Source organism: Stegodyphus dumicola, chromosome 10 (assembly GCF_044657685.1).
Source record: "Stegodyphus dumicola isolate Sdum_Otavi_A_Nest chromosome 10, ASM4465768v1".
NCBI lineage: Eukaryota > Metazoa > Arthropoda > Arachnida > Araneae > Eresidae > Stegodyphus > Stegodyphus dumicola.
The window spans coordinates 33,726,810-33,748,017 of NC_140777.1; the positions used below are offsets into that span (position 1 = coordinate 33,726,810).

Here is a 21,208-nt window from a genome sequence, read left to right on the forward strand (position 1 = left end):
TGCTCACTTTTCACATCTCCTGTCGCAAAAATCCTAATGACTCTACAGTGCCGCCTGCACTAAAAGGTGGTGAATGATGACTCTTTACAACCAGGATTTGGCAACTGGGTCTTCTAATTCCTAGTCGCCCTTTAAAAGGGGAAGTATATAAGGTATTTTCTCCATGTCCTTCCTGGTTTCACGGTAGAGATAATTTATCATTATTTATTTACTTTTTATGTTAAAAGAAAAACAGTATAATTAATTTTATCTCAAGATGTGGTATTTAGACCATTTAATTCTTCTTGCAAAACGCCTTCCGCATACTGAGTTTATGTATGTATAGTACATTTTTAATAATAAGCAATCTACTTTTTTTCCTGCAAAGCAGTTGACAAATGCGAGCTCATATTAGATTGTTTTATATTTGTGCCATTTCGGTGAAAAAAATTTTCGCATTTCACTGTGTGTTCTTTTTTTTGTGTAAACAGCTAGTCTTTGCAGCTGGAAACTGAAATTCTATTTCAAAAACTAGAGACGTCAAAGTATAAGGTATCTTCTCCTTCCTTTCTGCATGCCTTCGTGGTGTAACGGTAGCACACTCAATGCATAATTGAGGGGTCCAAGTTCGAATCCCGGCGAAGGCATTGTATATTTTTCATGTCTCTTGTTTAAAAAAACCTGATGACTCTACAGTGGTACCCGAACTAAAAGATCGTGGGTGAGGATTGTTCATCACCAGGATTTGTCAATTGGGTCCCCTAATCTTCAGTCGCCCTTTAAATGGGGGAGTATATAAGGTATTTTCTCCCTTCTTCCTGCATGTGTTCGGGGTGTAACAGTTAGAACACTCTGCGCATATTCAAGAGGTCCATGTTTGAGTCCCGGCGAGAGCATTGCTCATTTTTCACGTCTCCTGTCTCAATCCTAATGACTCTTCATACTTCCTCTTGGAATGTAGTCTTGTATATATTGTCATAATTTAATAATTAATTCGCCATAATTTAATTGATTTTAATTAATGTATGTACTTACTGCTTTCATTAATAGGAAAAATCAATCCCAAATCATCAGAGTAATCTTCCATATTTATATGCATTTTTGTTTTTGACATATTTTACTAACAAAAAAGATTCTCATATTAGCAGGATAAAAAGGCATTGAATACTGTTTAAAGTAATCCTTGTTTTCTCAGTTATTTGGGAACGACGGATCATTTTTCAATGGAGGAAGAAATAATTTATATTCATCATATAGATGAGTGTTGAATGATGTCCGAAAATTTTCATAGTAAGCTAAACATAATTTAATTATTAATGACAAACTTTACCTAGCAACAAAGACATATAAACAAGTATTTACGTAAAATGCACAATCAAGAATAAAAAAATGCAAGTGATGTGACGATTCTAAAATTAATTTTCAGAAATAAAGAAAATTGGTACAATTACAGCAGCAGCCCACCTGTAGACAAGTGGGCACTATTAGTTTAGTCCGGATCGAATTTTGAGACTTACTACATGGCATTTTCATTGTTTTTTTTAGCATGAACTAGTTTAAATCCTTGAAGTCCCTCATAAAGTCATTTCTTCCTTCAAGCAAATATCTCTCGCATTCTTTACCACAATCAGTTAAAACTAAGAATTTCGCTAGCATATATTTTGCTTGCAAATTATTTGTTCATGTTTGTTCTGATTATTGGACCTCAAAAGAGAAGTATTTTTTCAACTTAACGATGAAAATCTTGTATTGGGGGGGGGGGAATGTAGACATGAATGTGCTTCAAAAAATTGATGGATAGGTAAAGAATCTAAAAGCTGGCGAGAGTTACCACACCGTGAAATGTGAGATCTTCCATTTACCTTCCATGCGCACTCAGGAAGAGCAACTTCTTAGAGCATTGTCATTCAGTAAATGCATCAGATCTTTAATTAATTTTTCACATTTAATCAATTTACTATTGATTAACCAATAGAGTGATTTAAAGTTAATAAAAGTACATCTTATAATATAAATCTTCGTTTAACTTTTTCGACAATGTCGATATAAATTAAAATTATATATAGCTGATACCTTTTATGAACTTTTGCAGCTTTGTTATTATTTATAAAAGACAGGTGTTGTCACTGTGTGAAATAATAGATATTTGATTGGTACTGTACTCTTGGTGCGTGGAAAAAAGTCAGGACCAAATTCAGAAATGTATGTATGTGTGAATGTATGTATGGATGTGTTCATGTACATATGGATGTGTATATTCATATATGCATATACGCACATACATACGCACTTGCATGCGTACATACATTTCTGAATCCGATCCCGATAACAGAGCAGTACCATTTAATTTACCTACTACATAACACTTTGCATGTCTTGTGTTCATAGTTCTCTTTCATCAAATTCTTATTTTTTATACTTTAAATCTGTGAGATTATATTTTAAAATAAAAATGAAGCTTATTGTGAGAAAAATATGTCAGGTTAAAGAATAATTTTTTTGACATATACATTTTTATATTTATTATCGTACAAATGTTCGTTTAAATATCAGAAAGTGGCTATTGAAATGATAAATTTATTTCAGTTATTATTATTACTACCAGAGAGTAACGTTTTCTGTTGCTTAATTGATTATCGCGGTTATATTTTATAAGCAGGCCTAAGCTGTGCCATAATTTCCCACTCTTACCTGAAATCTTAAGTGCTTCAGAAAAGCGGCCTTTTATATACGAATACATCCCATGTATTTTCCCCCATTTTGGGCAACTCTAGTCCTTCTAAACCTTTAAAATAGCCTTCCCTTTTGTTAACATCACAGATTCATTTCTGGGAAAGACTTCTTTGAAGGACAAAAGGGAGAAGGGAAGCAGAGAAATTTTTTTGAATGTGAAAGAATGGGATGTTGGCGACAACAATATTGCTTTTAACTGCAGTATCATCGCCTCCATCATTCACATAAATAATGGCTCCTGGTCTACATTCAAAGAGAGGATAAGTGAGACATTTCCTGCATTAAATGCTGAAATTAAAACCTGAGCATGATTTAAGATCTTTGAAATTACTTAAAATTGATCAGTTACTTTGAAAAATTGAAAAATTTCAACAGATTTAAATATCCTTCAGTGTTATTTTTTACCTGCCTGTCCTAAAAAGTCAGCTTATTGAAAGAGTAATTTTGTTATTCAGAAATGAGTGAATTTCAATCTTTAATCAGAATAAATAAATTATAAGTAATTTTTACTATTATTTTTCATTAAAAATGACTTTTGTGACATTTATTTAATTTAGTGCATTGCATCAGAATACAGAGAAATATCTAGCTAAGGAAAAGGGCTTTCCAAGAAAAAAGGAGTCATAATTACTTACTTTTGGGAAAAGTCATGGGAATATCCAATCAGTCTGTAATTCATATCTAGTCGGAGGTTTCCATCCAGGTTCAGCTGTTAACCACTGGTCTCAGAGAAAAGAGACCTTTGAGAATTACTTTCGAAAGGAAGTTGGCTTGTATTTATGCTACATTCAGAAAAATCACAAAAATATTCATGCAACGAATTAATTCCGCGTATTCTGAAACAATTCAAACCACCAGTGTTCAGGTGACTACTAGCGCCCTAACAAGGAAAGAATTTTATTGCATATTACTCATGAAAATCCTAAATACAGTCAAAAGTCATTAATTCGGACACCCATAATCCGGACCTCAAAGCTACAAACTTTCTGCGCATACGCATAAGACCTTTACCGCTGCGAATTTGCGTGTGCGTGTGCGCAAAATACGTTTACGAATGCGTGTTTAATGTATAACGGACGGGATAGGCTAAGCTAAAATTATCTAATTATCTATTTCAGTTAATGTTGCAGATTGCGTTGTTCCTTAATTTTTTCCAGACTGTTAGAGCAATTTTATAAAAGTAAGCTTGAACTTTCGATTATGTCAAATAGAATTTCCGATATATATTTACTAATATGTAAAGGATATACAAAGCGAAAGTATCTTTCGGAGTCCATTAAACAAAAAATGGAATTGCTGCAAAAAATGGATAAAGGCATATTCTTTGTTTATCTAAACTTTGTTTATCTTTAACGCCACGGGGGCGTGCAATGAATTGGAAGTTGATTTGTCAGCACTACCCTTATCTTAAGGGTAGATGTTTTTATTTTATTTGGCTTATAATTGCTTACTGAATGTAGTATTTCATCTCGATGTACTCCGTCTTTGATATGATTTAAATCAAATGCCTCGTCATTATAATTCGCTTCCGATAGCGAAGAAAGTGACATAGGTTATTGAAAATGAAAAAATTTTGATTGACAAATTAGTCGGTATTCTCGACACAGCAATTATAGGACTTGAACAGCGGAACTTTGTAACTGAACAAGAAATTATATCTGTTTATAGAATTAAAGAAAATGTATTATCACATAAAAAACGAAGCAACTGAAACAACTTACATTGAAAGAAATGTTTAGTAAAGTAAACAAATAAATATAAGCCTTTTTTTTTTTTGTAAATTTTGATACCCTTTAGATCATAATTGTTCTTTATTTCATAAATTACGGTTTCATATTTTTACTTTTATAATTTCTGCATGCCATTTTACCAGATTTAAACTGATGATCTATAATCCGGAAAAATCGATAATCCGGAATCGCCGAGGTCCCGACGAGTCCGGATTAACGACTTTTGACTGTAAATATTTTTTATGCTGCTAGTACCAGGAATCAAATCTTGACGAATTACCAGTGTTCATTGGTCACATTCACTCAATCATGGTGTCTTAAATTACTGTTTGTGTATCATAATAAGGATTAAAGTAGTGAATAAAAAAATTAGCCTGGTAAAATTTTTTGTTTAATGAGCTTTTTACTACAAATTTTGGCAGTTTAGTTGAATAGCAGAATGATACATTAGATCAAGGCATTTATTTAGAATTCACCGCTGCTACTTCTTCATACAAAATAAATACCGGAAAAAATATTCCTAGAAGAAGGTAGTTTTGTAAAAAATACACCCAGAAAAGTATCTCTGGAAAAACTCTACCAGTTCCAATATAACAGTATTTCAGTATAAGGGGCAATATTTACACTTTAAACTGAAATACTTTGGATTGTGAGAATTATTTAATAAATTTTTATTCATGGCAAAATATACACTAATATTCACTAGTACGTTGGCTATTAGCTATACATAAATCTGTTTAAAAAAATGTACAAAAGAGTCTCTTTTCGATTGCATATACAGCTCCTTAAAGAATGAATGGTATCTATACAATATACTTCAAAACGTTTTCGAATTGGAAGTATGATTCTGTATGATGCACAGAGAAAATTAATCGGCTAAATAAGATTTGGTATATATGCCCATGATTTTCTTCATTAAAAGTATAGCTTAAATTTATATTCGAAAATCCAGTTAATGAAATTATACTTGTATATCAGTTCATGGTTTATTCTATTAATTCTCAATCTCTTAAAAATAATACACATTCAATGCATCTTTAATAATGCAAATAAGTGTAAAAGTAACATTATTATTCAAGTCAATAAGACTTTTTAATGCATAAATAACTTTTGTTACAAATATGACTTAAAATTATATAATTTTCAAAAAAAAAAAATATAAACAGCAATATATTTCTTTTGGCATTTTTTCCAAGAACAATAAAATACACTATTACCATAAGAAACATGATAAAATTATCTCTTATGAAAATACGATAAAGCAATGAATCTTTTTGCAAGTGTACTTATTATTCTGATGCTGAAAATCAATTTACATACTAAATGATTTTTCAAATAAAATTCGTATTAGTCTGCTGGCATCTAGTGCTGCAGCTTTTACTTTTCAAATGAAACAAGCAAGAGAGTCAGAATTCCTCTATGCTCACCTTTTGAGATTTTATGAGCATGTTAAAAAATATTGCACTTATCTCATGATCGAAGCCTCATCAGTGGAGAAGAAGTTAAAGACTACTGAATACTTTCGGTTGAAACCCAGGCGAATGGGTTGCCTGCGTGTTTGGTTTTCCCGTATGCAAGGGGAATTTGTTCCTGTTTCCTACAGAATGTCCTCTTTTCAAAAGAGGACGTAATTGTCAGTATAAAAAATACATGAACATTTTTTAATCTCCTTAATTTATAATTGTGAATTTGGTTTAAATTTGACTTAAATTTAAATGTCACATCAAATTAAGTTGATAAAATTTAGTGTAACTCATAAAGTAATTATTTATTTATAAGTATTCTTCATATCATTTGCTAAACCAGGGTTCGTAGCGGTCCTTATAAGTGTTTATAATTGAAAATAAAATATAAAGGCCCTTATAGGTGCTTACTTTTTCTTTAAAGCCCTTAGTGCTTATTTTTTGCTTTTAGAGCTTTTTTTTTTTTTTTTTTTTACAAACGCGCTATTTTTTCCCCGTACCAAAGCCGAAACTAAATAAACAACTTTTCTTCCAAATATGGAATGTCAGATGGTGAATCATACTCCCGGAAATAGCTTTTCCCCCTTTCTCTGCATTAACATAACCTTTGGCGTGCACGAAGACTACAGACAGGTGCCCTTCGTTCTATTGGTCAAAGAATTGCGAAAGCAGTAGAAAATCCGGTACATTGGGCATTCTTTTCCTCCCACTCAAATACTAGACACGTTTGAATTTCTATCAAGATCTTTAAAATTTGCATTCTCGTTTTGCTTGGTCAGTTCATATTCGTGTTTATTATGATCGTTGCGCTTATATTATGAGCATATGTATGAATGTATATAATAACATAGTTGCAGTAACTGCTGAAGTATAGTAAACTTCCAAAAATGGTTGTGTAACACATATTAGCTTTCTAAGGAATAATATTTGGAGTGGCTTAAATAAAGAGAAAGTAATGGAATAGTCAAAATAATTTACTTTTTTTGGCCAATACATTATACAGTACGAAGGTTGGGAGGTCTTCCCTTTCCCCGCAAAATCTTGAATTATTGAAACTGTTACAGTTCGCTGCAAAACAAGCAATGTACTTTTTTTTTTTTTTTTTTTTTGTCACTTTCCAATCTGGATTGAATAGGACTAAAAGTTTTGCGGTCTACCAACCCAAGCAAAGAATGATTCTATTCGGGAAATTTAATGCCGTCTGTTGAAAATCAGAATGAAAAACACCCCAGTTATTTAGTTCTTTATTCTCGCAATACCGGCAGCTGTTGATTCCGATTGCTTAATATCACGTAAGGAAGAATTACAGTGCACGTATTGCTCAATAACGTTTGCGATATTTTGCAGAGATAATTAATTTTGAAGTTCAGTCCGAGATTTGTTTATGAACATTTAAAAGAGTTTTACTGTGCTTGCTAAGCAGAATATTTGGTTAATCTTTGGAATATGGTAACAGGTAGTTTGGCGACATTTTGGTAAGGCGACAAAGGTTTACTAGCTAGGATTTTAGCAGTGTACATGGATAAAATCAAGAGTGTGTGCAATGCCATTTTTGTGCAATTCTGGGATGTTTTTTTAAGTGAAAATAGGTCGACGTGTACATGGATGATACCGTGTATATGCAATTCTTAAAAACAAGGCAAGCCATAGCCGATTCTGCACTTTCTCCGTATTTCGCACCTAATCGTCGTAATGATTAAGCACTTTTGTTCCATAAAAGTTCTAGCATAATCGTAATTCGGCTAGCAGATTGTTGAAAAAAAATTTTGAGGGGGGAAAAAAACAAAAAAACATGCCTTTACTTCGTGAAAACAAAATGGCGTCCAAAAAAAACTAGCAGGTTGCTGTAGCAGGGTTGGTCGCCAAAAAATCGCCAAGTTACCATAATCTGAAGATTAACCAAATATTTTTTACTTATGTTGGTTTATTTTTATATGATGCACATATCGAAATGTCAAAACGTTTATTTAGCAGAAAAATCTAAAGAGCGGCTACAGTCTACCCCCTCCGCACCTCTTTTTCAAGTTACGCTCGACTGTCCGAATATTCGCCAATTTTCAAGTATACGGGTTAGTTAAGCTTTCACTGTTAAAGGATGAAGCAAATTTCTATCTTCTGATTTCAGATAGGGTTCATAGCCACATATTAGTTAAAAAAATAAGCCCCTATGAGCACGTTTTAAGAAAAAAAAAATAAGCACTTGTCTAATTACATCATATACAACTGCATAACCTTAAAAATTAGACTTGTAATTTAAAATATGAGAAATGCAGTATTTATTAAGAGAGAATAAGCATTACCTCAACCATAGAAAATACTTTTTTTTTTTTGTTTTTGTTTTTTAATTTTAAATAACAGTTCAGTTTACAGAACTAGTTTACAATGAAAGAAAAAAAAACTATGCAGAACTAAACTATATTACAAGATTTAATGATGAAATTTCAGTTCAAAATAGAGAAAATAAATAATAATAAGGCATATTTATTGTATTCGCTTGGAACCTAATAATAAATACAATTTATTTTTCCACTCATATTGATATTTAAATAATTTAAATCTAAATTCTGAACATTTTCTAAATTTTCATTGTATATCATTTTTCTCTTAACAGATATTGCAAGCAAAGTTAAGTAAAAAAGAGGAACATTTCTGACAGGTTTCGTAGTGGTCCTTATATAAGTGCTTTTAAGTCCTTATATTTGAAAATAAAATATAAAAGCTCTTCCTTATAGGTGCTTATTTTTTCTTTAATCCCTTATTTTTTGTTTTTAGTGCTTATTTTTTGCTTTTAGTGCTTTTTTTTTTTTTTTTTTTTTTACAAACGCGCTATTTTTCCCCGTACCAAAGCCGAAACTAAATAAACAACTTTTCTTCCAAATATGGAATGTCAGATGGTGAATCATACTCCCGGAAATAGCTTTTCCCCTTTCTCTGCATTAACATAACCTTTGGCGTGCACGAAGACTACAGACAGGTGCCCTTCGTTCTATTGGTCAAAGAATTGCGAAAGCAGTAGAAAATCTGGTACATTGGGCATTCTTTTCCTCCCACTCAAATACTAGACACGTTTGAATTTCTATCAAGATCTTTAAAATTTGCATTCGCGTTTTGCTTGGTCAGTTCATATTCGTGTTTATTATGATCGTTGCGCTTATATTATGAGCATATGTATGAATGTTTATAATAACATAGTTGCAGTAACTGCTGAAGTATAGTAAACTTCCAAAAATGGTTGTGTAACACATATTAGCTTTCTAAGGAATAATATTCGGAATGGCTTAAATAAAGAGAAAGTAATGGAATAGTCAAAATAATTTAATTTTTTTGGCCAATACATTATACAGTACGAAGGTTGGGAGGTCTCCCCTTTCCCCGCAAAATCTTGAATTATTGAAACTGTTACAGTTCGCTGCAAAACAAGCAATGTACTTTTTTTTTTTTTTTTTTTTTTTTTTTTTTTTTTTGTCACTTTCCAATCTGGATTGAATAGGACTAAAAGTTTTGCGGTCTACCAACCCAAGCAAAGAATGATTCTATTCGGGAAATTTAATGCCGTCTGTTGAAAATCAGAATGAAAAACACCCCAGTTATTTAGTTCTTTATTCTCGCAATACCGGCAGCTGTTGATTCCGATTGCTTAATATCACGTAAGGAAGAATTACAGTGCACGTATTGCTCAATAACGTTTGCGATATTTTGCAGAGATAATTAATTTTGAAGTTCAGTCCGAGATTTGTTTATGAACATTTAAAAGAGTTTTACTGTGCTTGCTAAGCAGAATATTTGGCTAATCTTTGGAATATGGTAACAGGTAGTTTGGCGACATTTTGGTAAGGCGACAAAGGTTTACTAGCTAGGATTTTAGCAGTGTACATGGATAAAATCAAGAGTGTGTGCAATGCCATTTTTGTGCAATTCTGGGATGTTTTTTTAAGTGAAAATAGGTCGACGTGTGCCCGTGTATATGCAATTCTTAAAAACCGTAAAAAATACATGGATGATACCGTGTATATGCAATTCTTAAAAACAAGGCAAGCCGTAGCCGATTCTGCACTTTCTCCGTATTTCGCACCTAATCGTCGTAATGATTAAGCACTTTTGTTCCATAAAAGTTCTAGCATAATCGTAATTCGGCTAGCAGATTGTTGAAAAAAAATTTTGAGGGGGGAAAAAAACAAAAAAACTTGCCTTTACTTCGTGAAAACAAAATGGCGTCCAAAAAAAACTAGCAGGTTGCTGTAGCAGGGTTGGTCGCCAAAAAATCGCCAAGTTACCATAATCTGAAGATTAACCAAATATTTTTTACTTCCGTTGGTTTATTTTTATATGATGCATATATCGAAATGTCAAAACATTTATTTAGCTAAAAAATCTAAAGAGCGGCTACAGTCTACCCCCTCCACTCCGCTTTTTCAAGTCACGCTCGACTGTCCGAATATTCGCCAATTTCCAAGTATGCGGGTTAGTTAAGCTTTTACTGTTAAAGGATGACTGCATGAAGCAAATTTCTGTCTTCTGATTTCAGAAATGTTCCTCTTTTTTACTTAAATTACTTTGCTTGCAATATCTGTTAAGGAAAAACTGATATACAATGAAAATTTAGAAAATGTTCAGAATTTAGATTTAAATTGTTTAAATATCAATATGAGTGGAAAAATAAATTGTATTTATTATTAGGTTTCAAGCGAATACAATAAATATGCTGTATTATTATTTATTTTCTCTCTTTTGAACTGAAATTTCATCATTAAATCTTGTAATATAGTTTAGTTCTGCATAGTTTTTTTTTTTTTTTTTTTTTTTCTTTCATTGTAAACTAGTTCTGTAAATTGAACTGTTATTTAAAATTAAAAACAACAAAAAAAAAAAAAATTATTTTCCATGGTTGAGGTAATGCTTATTCTCTCTTAATAAATACTGCATTTCTCATATTTTAAATTACAAGTCTAATTTTTAAGGTTATGCAGTTGTGTATGATGTAATTAGACAGATGCTTTTTTTTTAATTAAAATGTGCTTGAAAAGTGCTATATAGGTGCTTATTTTTTTAACTAAAATGTGGCTATGAACCCTGTAAATATTTTAAAATAATAATTATTAAAATAAGAAAATTGTGGAAGTGTTTTTAAAAATAATTGTTGCTAACACATAAATGGAGAATAAGAAAGATTTTAAAGCTTTTAGTGAATTTCAGTTTGCAATGAAAAAGTACTGAACAGAAATATAAATTGCAGTAGAAAAAAATTTATATTTCAGTCATGAAAGAAAGAATAAAAATTGAACTAAGTAAAAATGACTTATGACTTGAATTCAGGTTAGGCATGAGAAAAATCATAAAGACTCAAGAAGTTAAGCAGTTTGGTTATCAGGAACCAAACCCATCACAAATTACCAATGTTCAGCAGTCTTATACAATCCACTATAGTGAACTTAATTTATTTTTATATATTAATTATTAACATCATTAAAATAATAAAAATATTTATTCTAAATAAAAGTTTATGATCTTTCCTTTTATGGTATTTTCTCTGGTTAGGAGTTTGGTGTGAATACTTAATGCTATATTCAAACAAGACATTTATTTAGAACTTAATTTTTCAAAAAATGAATACTGAATAATAATGAAATTAATTTTTTCTAATAAAGAGCTCTTAACAACTTTTCGCTTTTGAGGATGTGAATTCTTTTATTAAACGGTTCTAAATTTGGCGACTTTGCAACATTTTGGCGATTTTAAGATTAGTTTCTATAGAAATTTTTAATTCCGAGATCTGAGAATTTTTCGATGACTTTTTTTAAAACATCCTAACATTAATAAATTTCATTAAAATAACGGTAATGTATTGAAATTATATTTAAAAAAGAACATTAAAATAAAACTTTTTTTTTTTTTTTTTTTTTTTGATGTCATATTATAAAGTTTCATTTTGAATCTGAAAAATAGCAAGGTATAATGCTATAAAGCACGATTTACAAAACAGTTCTTAGCAAAAGCAAAATTAGTTATGTAATTAATTAAAAATGTCTTGTTTTTAATTTTTTCATAGTAAGAGTTTTTCCCATCAATTGTCTCAGATTATTCAAAATTCTCAGAATGGGCATCGGTTTTCTCTATAAAATTAATTTTATACTTTTCCCTCCTTTCCCCCCCCCCAAATCATTTCTGTCTTTTTGCTGTTACAGAAATGGTAGGGATAATTTTTCTTTAGGATTTTAGACACTGCAGCTTGGAAAGTTTAGAAGAATTTAAAGGCAAGTTAATAAAGGAAGATTTATAGACCCACGATTCTAGAAGATTCGAGAAATATGAGACAAAATGAAAAATGTCTCCATGGTATCAACACGTAATGGATGCATTTAACAGAAAGTTTTCAATGAATTTCTTACTTTTTGGAGAACGTCTGGAAGAACAATGAAAACATAATGTTTGAATATTTTATTTCTGATACTAGAATTTTAACATGTTTGTCTTTTATTTACTTTCTCTAATTTTCACTATACACAAGCATTGAAAATATCAAAAATGCTTCTAATCTTATCACATGGGCAGGCATTATAGAAAGGGTTATTTTTTATTAATAAAGAAATTGAAAACTTTCAATTTAAAAAATTCATCTAATATTTCTTAATGCATCATACACATAGCTGGCACTAGGCATTTTCCCACCTGATGCAATCTCTGTGGATCCTAAATTTTGCTTCCAATGCCTGCTCTAAATTCTAAAAGTTTTGCTATTTCTAGATTTTGTTTTTCGATCTGTCACTAAATTCTAGAAATTCTGACACATCAGCTCTGTAACCGGCCTTTGCTATATATATTTCATATTTATTCTGAATGTTCATATTACTAAAGAAGTATAAAATTAGCCAGTTTTTCTGTACATTCTGAATGCATTTAGTGTTTTTTAGAATAACAGAAATCCTTAATTAAATCCAAAAGTTCTAAAATGAAAAGGAAACATTTTGAAGAAAGAAACTGAATAAGAATAACTGAATACATAAAGAAAATTATTCCTCAAAGATATGTGCAGTTATTATTATGTAAATTATCCAATTGTTTATGATTTTAGCCTTTACAATAATTTCCCATTTCTGTTTCCTCATATGATATAGTTTTTGAGCCAGATTAAATTGAAATTAAATTGCGTAATCTTTGAACCACTAGTCCACATAATTATTTTGAATTTGACTGTTCTTGTTATTTAAACCTTTGTCTGATATTGCAGTTAATTTCAGACATAGCGATGATATGCTTCACGTCTGTCGGGAGTTTTGGACTATTTAACTTTTACCAGATCAATTAAACTCTCATAGGTACATTGTGTAGAGGTTGACAAGTTAGGAGATAAAGCATGCAGAAATTAGCGAGAGCATTGGTTTTCATATTGAGACAAATCTGTAATTGTTAGAAAAGATGCTTAAAGAGAAAGAAATCGATATGAACTAGCCATAATGTTTGAGAAGGCTCGTAGAGACATTAGGTATTTTTGAAAGCAGGAAAGATAAAAAAATTAACAACGCCTTTGCCGGGAATCGAACAGCGGACCTATGGAATACTGGCTTAGTGTGCAAACCACTACACCACGAAGGCTTGCCAAGAAGGTGAAAGAAAAACCTTATAGGCTTCAAATTAAAATGACAGATAAATATTTTGTTGAGTGTTGTTGGTACAAAACATAAATGTTTTGTAGCTATTAATGTGTAATTATCCTAATATCATTTAAGAATCAATGTCATAAATTACATGTATTTTAAACTTCAAAATTTTATTAGATTTTGATTTTAATAAGGCTTTTTTTTAACAAATATTGTTAAAAAATAAAATTTAATAGTGGCCATGTAAATCCATAATAACTAAGGCTATCTAATTACCTAATTTAATTTATAATTACTTAACCTTAAAAATTATCTTTACATATTAAAGCGAGTTATTACCTTTCATTAATACTCACTGTGGTCACAAGATAAAACACAAAAAATGTAAAAATTCAAGTAAAACTTATTCTTTGCATCTATTGAGGCTTAGAATAATACAGGGTGTTTCATAGATCATGGGACAAACATGGAGGGGTGGTGGAGTGTACTAAAACATGCATTTTTTCATAGGAATGTAGGGACTAAAGTGACGGGTTAAGGCAGGAACGTAAAAAAAACGACACAAGAGGAAAATGTGTTTATGCGCAAAATCAACGCAAAGTGCTTCTTTGTAGCAATACAGTATTCACAAATAAATGTTCAAAATTGTGACCACCAGCAGTAATACATGCTTGGTAACATCACAGCAGAGATTGATGAACGTTTAGAAAAACGACAGGCATTTCCCGCACGCTTGCAGCCGCAACGAGGTCCTCCAGTGAATCAACGGGAGTCTCGTAAATGATGCTCTTCAAAAGGCCCCATAAAAATTTAAAAAAAAAAAAAAAAAAATCCAAGCTGGATAAATATGGTGAACGGGCTGGCCATCGAACAGGTCCATCACAGCCAATCCATCAGCCCGGAAATGTCCCATCCAAGTAATTGCGGACCCACACATGGTTTTGGGCTGGTGCACCAACATGCCGGAACCACATGTGATCACGAGCGACAGCCGGAACATCCTGCAGCAATTCCGGTAGCACCTCTTGCAGAAAAATATGATAACATAAGCCGTTTTTACGTGCAGGTAAGAGGTATGGGCCTATGAGGTGCCCACACATTCATGGAGAAGCGAGTTTGGAATAAAATGCCGTCCTGTGAGAAAGTTGCCTCGTCCGTGAGTAACACATCCGATGGGAAATCCGCCTCTGTCGCACACTGCTGCAAGAACCAATGACAGAAGTGACCTCGAAGAGGGTAATGTCTCTTGCAAGGCTTGGACTCTCTGCAAATGGTATGGGTGCAAACCATTTTCATGCAATACTCTCCAAATGGTGGAATGACTCAACTGCAGACAACGTGCAATAGCTCTTGTACTTGTCTGAGGTGATTTTTGCACAATGTTCAAGATGGATTCTTCAGTGCGAGGTTGTCGCGCACTTCTTCCACTCCTAGTGTCAGAGGTGGCTTCGAATGACTTGTTTTCACACAAAGACCTATGCAACCTCTCGAACACTGTGTGCATCGGCATACGCCTGTTCGGAAACCGTTCCTGGTACAACCGTAGTACAGTGCTACGGTTGTATTCTGCCATTCCCATTAGCAGCACCATACATGAGATGCATGTCAGCTTTTTCCTTGTACGTAAACTCGCCCATCATTCTCGACAGCAGAGTTGTGAATGATCCTCTGATGCATCGGATCATGGTCTGTCATGGTCACTACCACTGCATTGCCAACCAATCACAGCTGTAGTTCCTATTACTGTTAGTGTTCCCTTTTTCAAACATTTATTGTGAATACTGTATTGCTGCAAAGAAGCACTTAGCGTTGATTTTGTACATAAACACATTTTCCTCTCGTGTCGTTTTTTTGCGTTTCTGCCTTTAGACCTTACATTCCTATACAAAAAATGCATGTTTTAGTGCGCTCCACCACCCCTCCAAGTTTGTCCCATGATCTATGAAGTACCCTGTATATACAAAAGAACTTATCACTTCTGGTGCTTTATTGGTTTATTGGAACCTTAAAGTATATTAACTGGGTTACAACCCTTGGAACTCTACACAAAGCTATGACATTGACTGTATTAAGCAAAGCCTGATTGACTTTCAACACTTGCCAACCGTGCCTACATCAGGCATTTCAGGTTTGTTCTAATCAGCAGGTCTCTCTAGACTAGCAGCAACAGTGAAAAACATTCAGTCTTTTGTTATGAATCATACTCATTATGATCTTACTTCTCGTTTTAATCTATGCCGTTTGATATAAAATCTACCTGCTATTTACTAAACCTCTATACTGACCAAGTGGGTGAAAAAAATGAGACATAAAAAAAATCAACATAAAGCTAACTGTTAGTAAAACGTAAATGTCGCTTATCTTCTTTCAAATATGACCAACTATTATAAGTGTAAAATATTTAATGCTGCTTGATAATTTACATAAAGTTTATTTTATTCTCAAACTTATTAATAATTATGTTAGTTAATTCATGTTTAGTAATAATGCATACTACTCAGGATCTATTTTATTTTTAAGATGGTATTACAAAAGTGAAATTCAGGCATAGAATAATATATTTAATTGAATTTATTCAGTTCCCATTTGCTCATAGGTCCTTAATTTTTTTCACTAATGGTCCTTAAAAGTCCTTAATTTCCATGTGCAGAAATGCGTACGAACCCTGCTTTTAAAGAGCAACTGGGAATTAGGGGAACCAGTCGCCAAATCAGGATGGTGAAGAATCATCATTCATCACCTTTTTTTAGTTCGGGTGCCACTGTAGAGTCATTAGATTATTTTTGAAATAAGAAACATGAAAAATGTGCAATTTTAAGTAGTTTTCTCTTGTTTTGTAGATTATATTAAAAAAATGTTTCTTTAATAATGTTATTCTTTAATAAGGAAATTATTAGGCTTTAAAACTCTAATATGATTTAGATTGTTTGCACCCGATATAAGAATTGGGTCACTCGTTGGTACAGGATAAGCACTGCTGGAGTGGTTTATTTTTTTCTCATTTAAAAAAATATTTTAATTAAAATATTTATCTTTTGGACTTTCCTTTAAACTTTATTGCTTTAAACTTTATTTATAGTTAAAATATCTAGAAAGTAAAAAGCTGTCTTCAGCTAAAATGCATTTGATTCAACGGATATTTTAAAAAATTTGACAAGAATTCAAAATTTATGGAAGTGTAACAATCGAAAAATCTTAATTTTCTTGTCAGCACTGAAAGCAAATGTAGAAGGAAATTAGAGGTGGTAAAAAGTAAAAATTTGAAGGGGTTCAAAGAGAAACACTTGGACACACTTGTACACCAGCAAATAGCAGCAATTGAGTTTGTGCTAACAGAAAAGACAAAAATGCTATCATTGAAGATTAAAGTGAAGAGCGTCTGGTTTTCAATGTTTGTATAAATTTAAATTACATCATAGAACATCATACCATATCATAAACAGAGCATCCCATGATTTCTCAGCCAAATTATTTGAAGATTCAGGAATTTATCCAGTGACGTATATGGATGTCATCTAAAGATGCTTTCCTTCTCGATGAAACCAATCTTTCCTTTCATCAAATGCCTTCAAAATGCTTAGCCTCTAAAGACTGATAAAGGCTCCGACCAAATATTGATGAAATAGATTAAATTGGATTATTAAGTTACGGCAAATCTGCGTAAAAGGAGGGATGCTTTCATGAAGAACTTTCTAATGTCAGATAAACCAAGATATTTTGAAAAGTTGGGTTCTTTTTAATATACTTGCAGAATGCCTAAAGAAGAAGAGCAAACCATTAAGAAGAAAAAATCAATTTTTGTATAAAATTTAGTATTTTTTAATTTACAGTTGTTTATTTTTATGATATTTGATTCTTGCAATTTCAAAAATAAAATATTTGATTAAAATATGAATGGCATTTTAAGAAACTAAAGGTAGGATAATAAAATTGTGTAAATCAATGGGCACCATGATAAAACTGTTTAAAGCAATGTATGCAAGTCATCCTAAGTTCAAATGTCGGATATACATTTCTCTTATTTTTATATCTTTTTTGAATGTAACAGTGAAAGGCGTGTTAACTGTGCTTTACTGTATTTCCTCTTTTAATATATGCAGTTTTCAAATGCATTGTAGTCTGGGTCTGAAAGAAATGCAATTCAAATAAATAAAATCAAATTCTGGAAAATTTATATTTAAAATGAGCAGTTCGAATGAATAAATAGAAAATTTTAAAACCATTATCTGAAAAGACAATGCAACACAGACAATTAAAAGTCTAAAAATTAAAAAATTACATAAAATAATAACTATGACTAAAAAATATAGTACTATAAAAAAAAGTATTTGAAGGAAAAAAAAAAAAGATGCAACTTTTATTTAAACTATGCAGTTCGAATGCGTAAATAGAAATTTTTAAAACAGTTATTTGAAAGAAACCATGCAACTTAAAAAATTTTAATGAAATTCTACAAAATTATTTAAAATAATAACAATTATAATTAAAAATATAATATAAAGAAAATTATTCGGAAAAAGAAATTATGTTAATTTTTTCCCGCTCATGCACAATGTAAAAAGGGAAAGGAAAATAGGTTGCCATATATTAAAAAGTTTGTCAAGTGAACTGTTCTTGGCGCAAACTGAAAAAGTGCTAAGATAAATTTTTTAATTTCTCTGTATTTGCACCAAATTTTGCAAAATTTAATATTTAGGCATAAGTTGAGTCGTAAAATCGAGATATGTAAAAAAATTTATATGTTATTTCAGAAAAAGTCCGATTTTGTGTCAAAATACCTATGTTAGAACAGAGCTATAGCATAAGTCGCGCTTTCGAGACATGAAAAACGCAATTTGAATTTCATCAATTGGCCCAGTAAAACGGGATATATGGAACTGTCTTCCCCCCCCCCACACACACACAGTGTACACCCACTTTCAGCAACCCTCGAGCTTTCAGACTTTAACATGAGTTCAAACAGATTCTCGGCGTGCTTGGATTTCATATGTCGAAGAAATCTTGTATTTGTGGCAACAGTGTAGGCAGAATAATTTGAATTAGTCTGCACTGGACCTGTTTGCTTCTACGGGGACATTTTGAAATGTTTTGAATTTGTAGTTGTCACTTTCTGGCTCACCCAAAGAGAATTTCCCAAGGCATTTGTGCCAGTTTAAAGTCTGCTCTCTTAGGGCAGAAATAGCTATCTTGACTTTTTGAACTTCTGGTACTGGTTATAATAAAAAATACAAGTTTAAATTTTCCAAAAATGTATTTACCGAACTTCTTTCATCAAAAGTTACTATGGGTTTCATAGAGGTCCTCATGGTATCTACAATGAAGCCAAATCCATTCCTTGTGATTAATTGGTGCCAGTAGGGCTTGGGGAGGGCAGACTAAAATTTGAACCTCCTTGAGACATGGTCTGCTGTTGTCCTCTGGCATTATAAGGACTGAGCCTTTTACCTTTCTCATTAGAAATGTAATTGCTTTTCATAAATAAATACTGTAGTTAGAAAGTGATTGGAATGTTTGGTTGTACATTATTGTAACAAACTATTTCAAACATGTTTTCAAGCTAGTGTAATTCTAAGCTTCTCAAATTTCCTGTATGTGTAGTTGTACCGTCTTTAAAAATATGTACAATGAATCAGATCAGCCAATATAATTATTTTATCATCCATAATTTATTTAATTTTATTGCAGGTTATTATTGGACAAATGTATCGAGGGCCAGAGACGGTCATTGAAAAACATTTAGAGTCTCAAAAGACTGAATGCCAAAGTATTTGAAAGATGCAACTGCTGGAAAGTTCATATATTGTTTCAGTGCCCTCATATGCAGACTATGCAATATGTACTGAATATTTGAGGGCAGCCCTTTGCCATTAGCACACATTGCCTTTTGTACATCCACCTGAGTCTTCCGTTTGCTGTACATAATGTAATATTTTTTATCTAGAATATATTTGTTACAGCTGCAGTGCAAGCCTGTCACTTCTTCATAGTTTTTTTCCATCTGTTATGTATATTAATTAAAATATGTATATTTGATCAGAGGGCTCTTGACTATTCTGATGTATTGTTTCATTTAATTCCATTTAGTGTTATGTATTTACTAAATCCACTTAGTTGCTAAAGTATTGTGTATTTTAATGTACGCCCTCATACATTTCGGAATGGATAGATCAACAAAATCTAAATTTAAGTCTTTTTATTATATGTGCAGTGTTATCTCTATAAAACTGTAAACTTTAATTAATAAATATAGTTTGATTTTGAATTATGAAAAATCATGATTTACATTCTCCTGAAGTTATATTTATTGAGTAAACTAATCTATCTACTTATACATGTGCATCTGTCAAGCCATTATGGTAAACAAAAAAGTATTTACATATATTATAAAAATATAATAATATACTGTTATTGTTTATCAGGATAGGTTTAAATTTATTCTATTATGGGCAATTTTAGTATCAGAAAATTAGATATATCACGAAATATTTAACCATGATAGGGAAAACCTTATTAATGGAGAGTGTAATGAAACTTTTAAGAAAATAATAGAATGTTGCGCTGTTGTATACGAAGACACAAGTAAGGATGATTCCAAAGGTAACAGGAGACAAGATCAATGTGTTTCGGATTCAGAACTATTTCGGGTTCAACAAATGAATGATCCATCTTTAGAAATACGCTTCCAAGATGCTAAGAACGGAAGTAATAAATTGACAACTTTTTCAGGGTTCGTAGCGGTCCTTACAAGTGCTTATAAGTCCTTATATTTGAAAATAAAATATAAAGGCCCTTATAGGTGCTTACTTTTTCTTTAAAGCCCTTACTTTTTGTTTTTAGTGCTTTTTTTTTAATCCTTTTTTTTTTAATGAACGTACATTTTTTCCCTGTACCCAAGCCGAAACTAAATAAACAACTTTTCTTCCTTATATGCAATGTCAGATGGTGAATCATACTCCCGGAAATTGCTTTTCCCCCCTTTCTCTGCATTACCGTAACCTATGGTGCGCGCGAGAGTACAGACAGGTGCACGTCGTTCTATTGGTCAAAGAATTGCGAAAATGGTAGAAAATTCCGTTACATTCGGTATTTTTTTCCTCCCACCCAAATACTACACACGTTTGAATTTCTATCAAGATTTTAATAATTTGCATTCTCGTTCCGCGTGGTCAGTTCATATTCGTGTTTATTATGATCGTTATGCTTATATTATATGCGTGAATATGTATAATAATATAGTTGCAGTAACTGCTGAAGTATAGATAAACTTCCAAAAATGGGTGTGTTTTTACACAGATTATCTTTCTAGGGAATAATATTCGGAATGGCTTAAATAAAAGGAAGGTAATCGAATAGTCATAATAATTGCTGCCCCCCCCAATACATTATACAGTACTGAGGTTGGGAGGTTCTCCACTTTCTCCGCAAAATCTCTAATATTGAAGCAGCGGATTCCCCCCCCACACTGTCCAATCTGGATTGAATAGGACTAAAAGTTTTTGCGGTCTACCCAACCTAAGCGAAGATTGATTCTATTCCGGAAATTTAAGGCAGTCTGTTGAAAATTAGAATCAGAAACACCCCAAATTAGTAAGTCTCTTTCTTTTCCTTTATTTCAGGGGTCGCCAAACTTTTTTGATCATCGCCCACCTATATAATTTTTCGAAATCTCCATAGACCCCCACAAAGGTAATTTTCAGGTAATTAAAAT

The 21,208-nt window shown here is 32.0% G+C and overlaps 1 protein-coding gene across 1 annotated transcript in view; it reads left to right on the forward strand.

Moving 5' to 3' along the window:
- bcn92 (LYR motif-containing protein bcn92) overlaps positions 1-19,536 on the forward strand; it is a 54,523-nt gene extending 34,987 nt beyond the window's left edge. Inside the window, exon 3 of the mRNA XM_085824865.1 lies at positions 19,186-19,536. Within this exon, the coding sequence (XP_085680991.1) occupies positions 19,186-19,272 (87 nt within the window). The 3' untranslated portion in view covers positions 19,273-19,536. The remainder of the gene's footprint in view (positions 1-19,185) is intronic.
- The last annotated feature ends 1,672 nt before the right edge of the window (positions 19,537-21,208 follow it).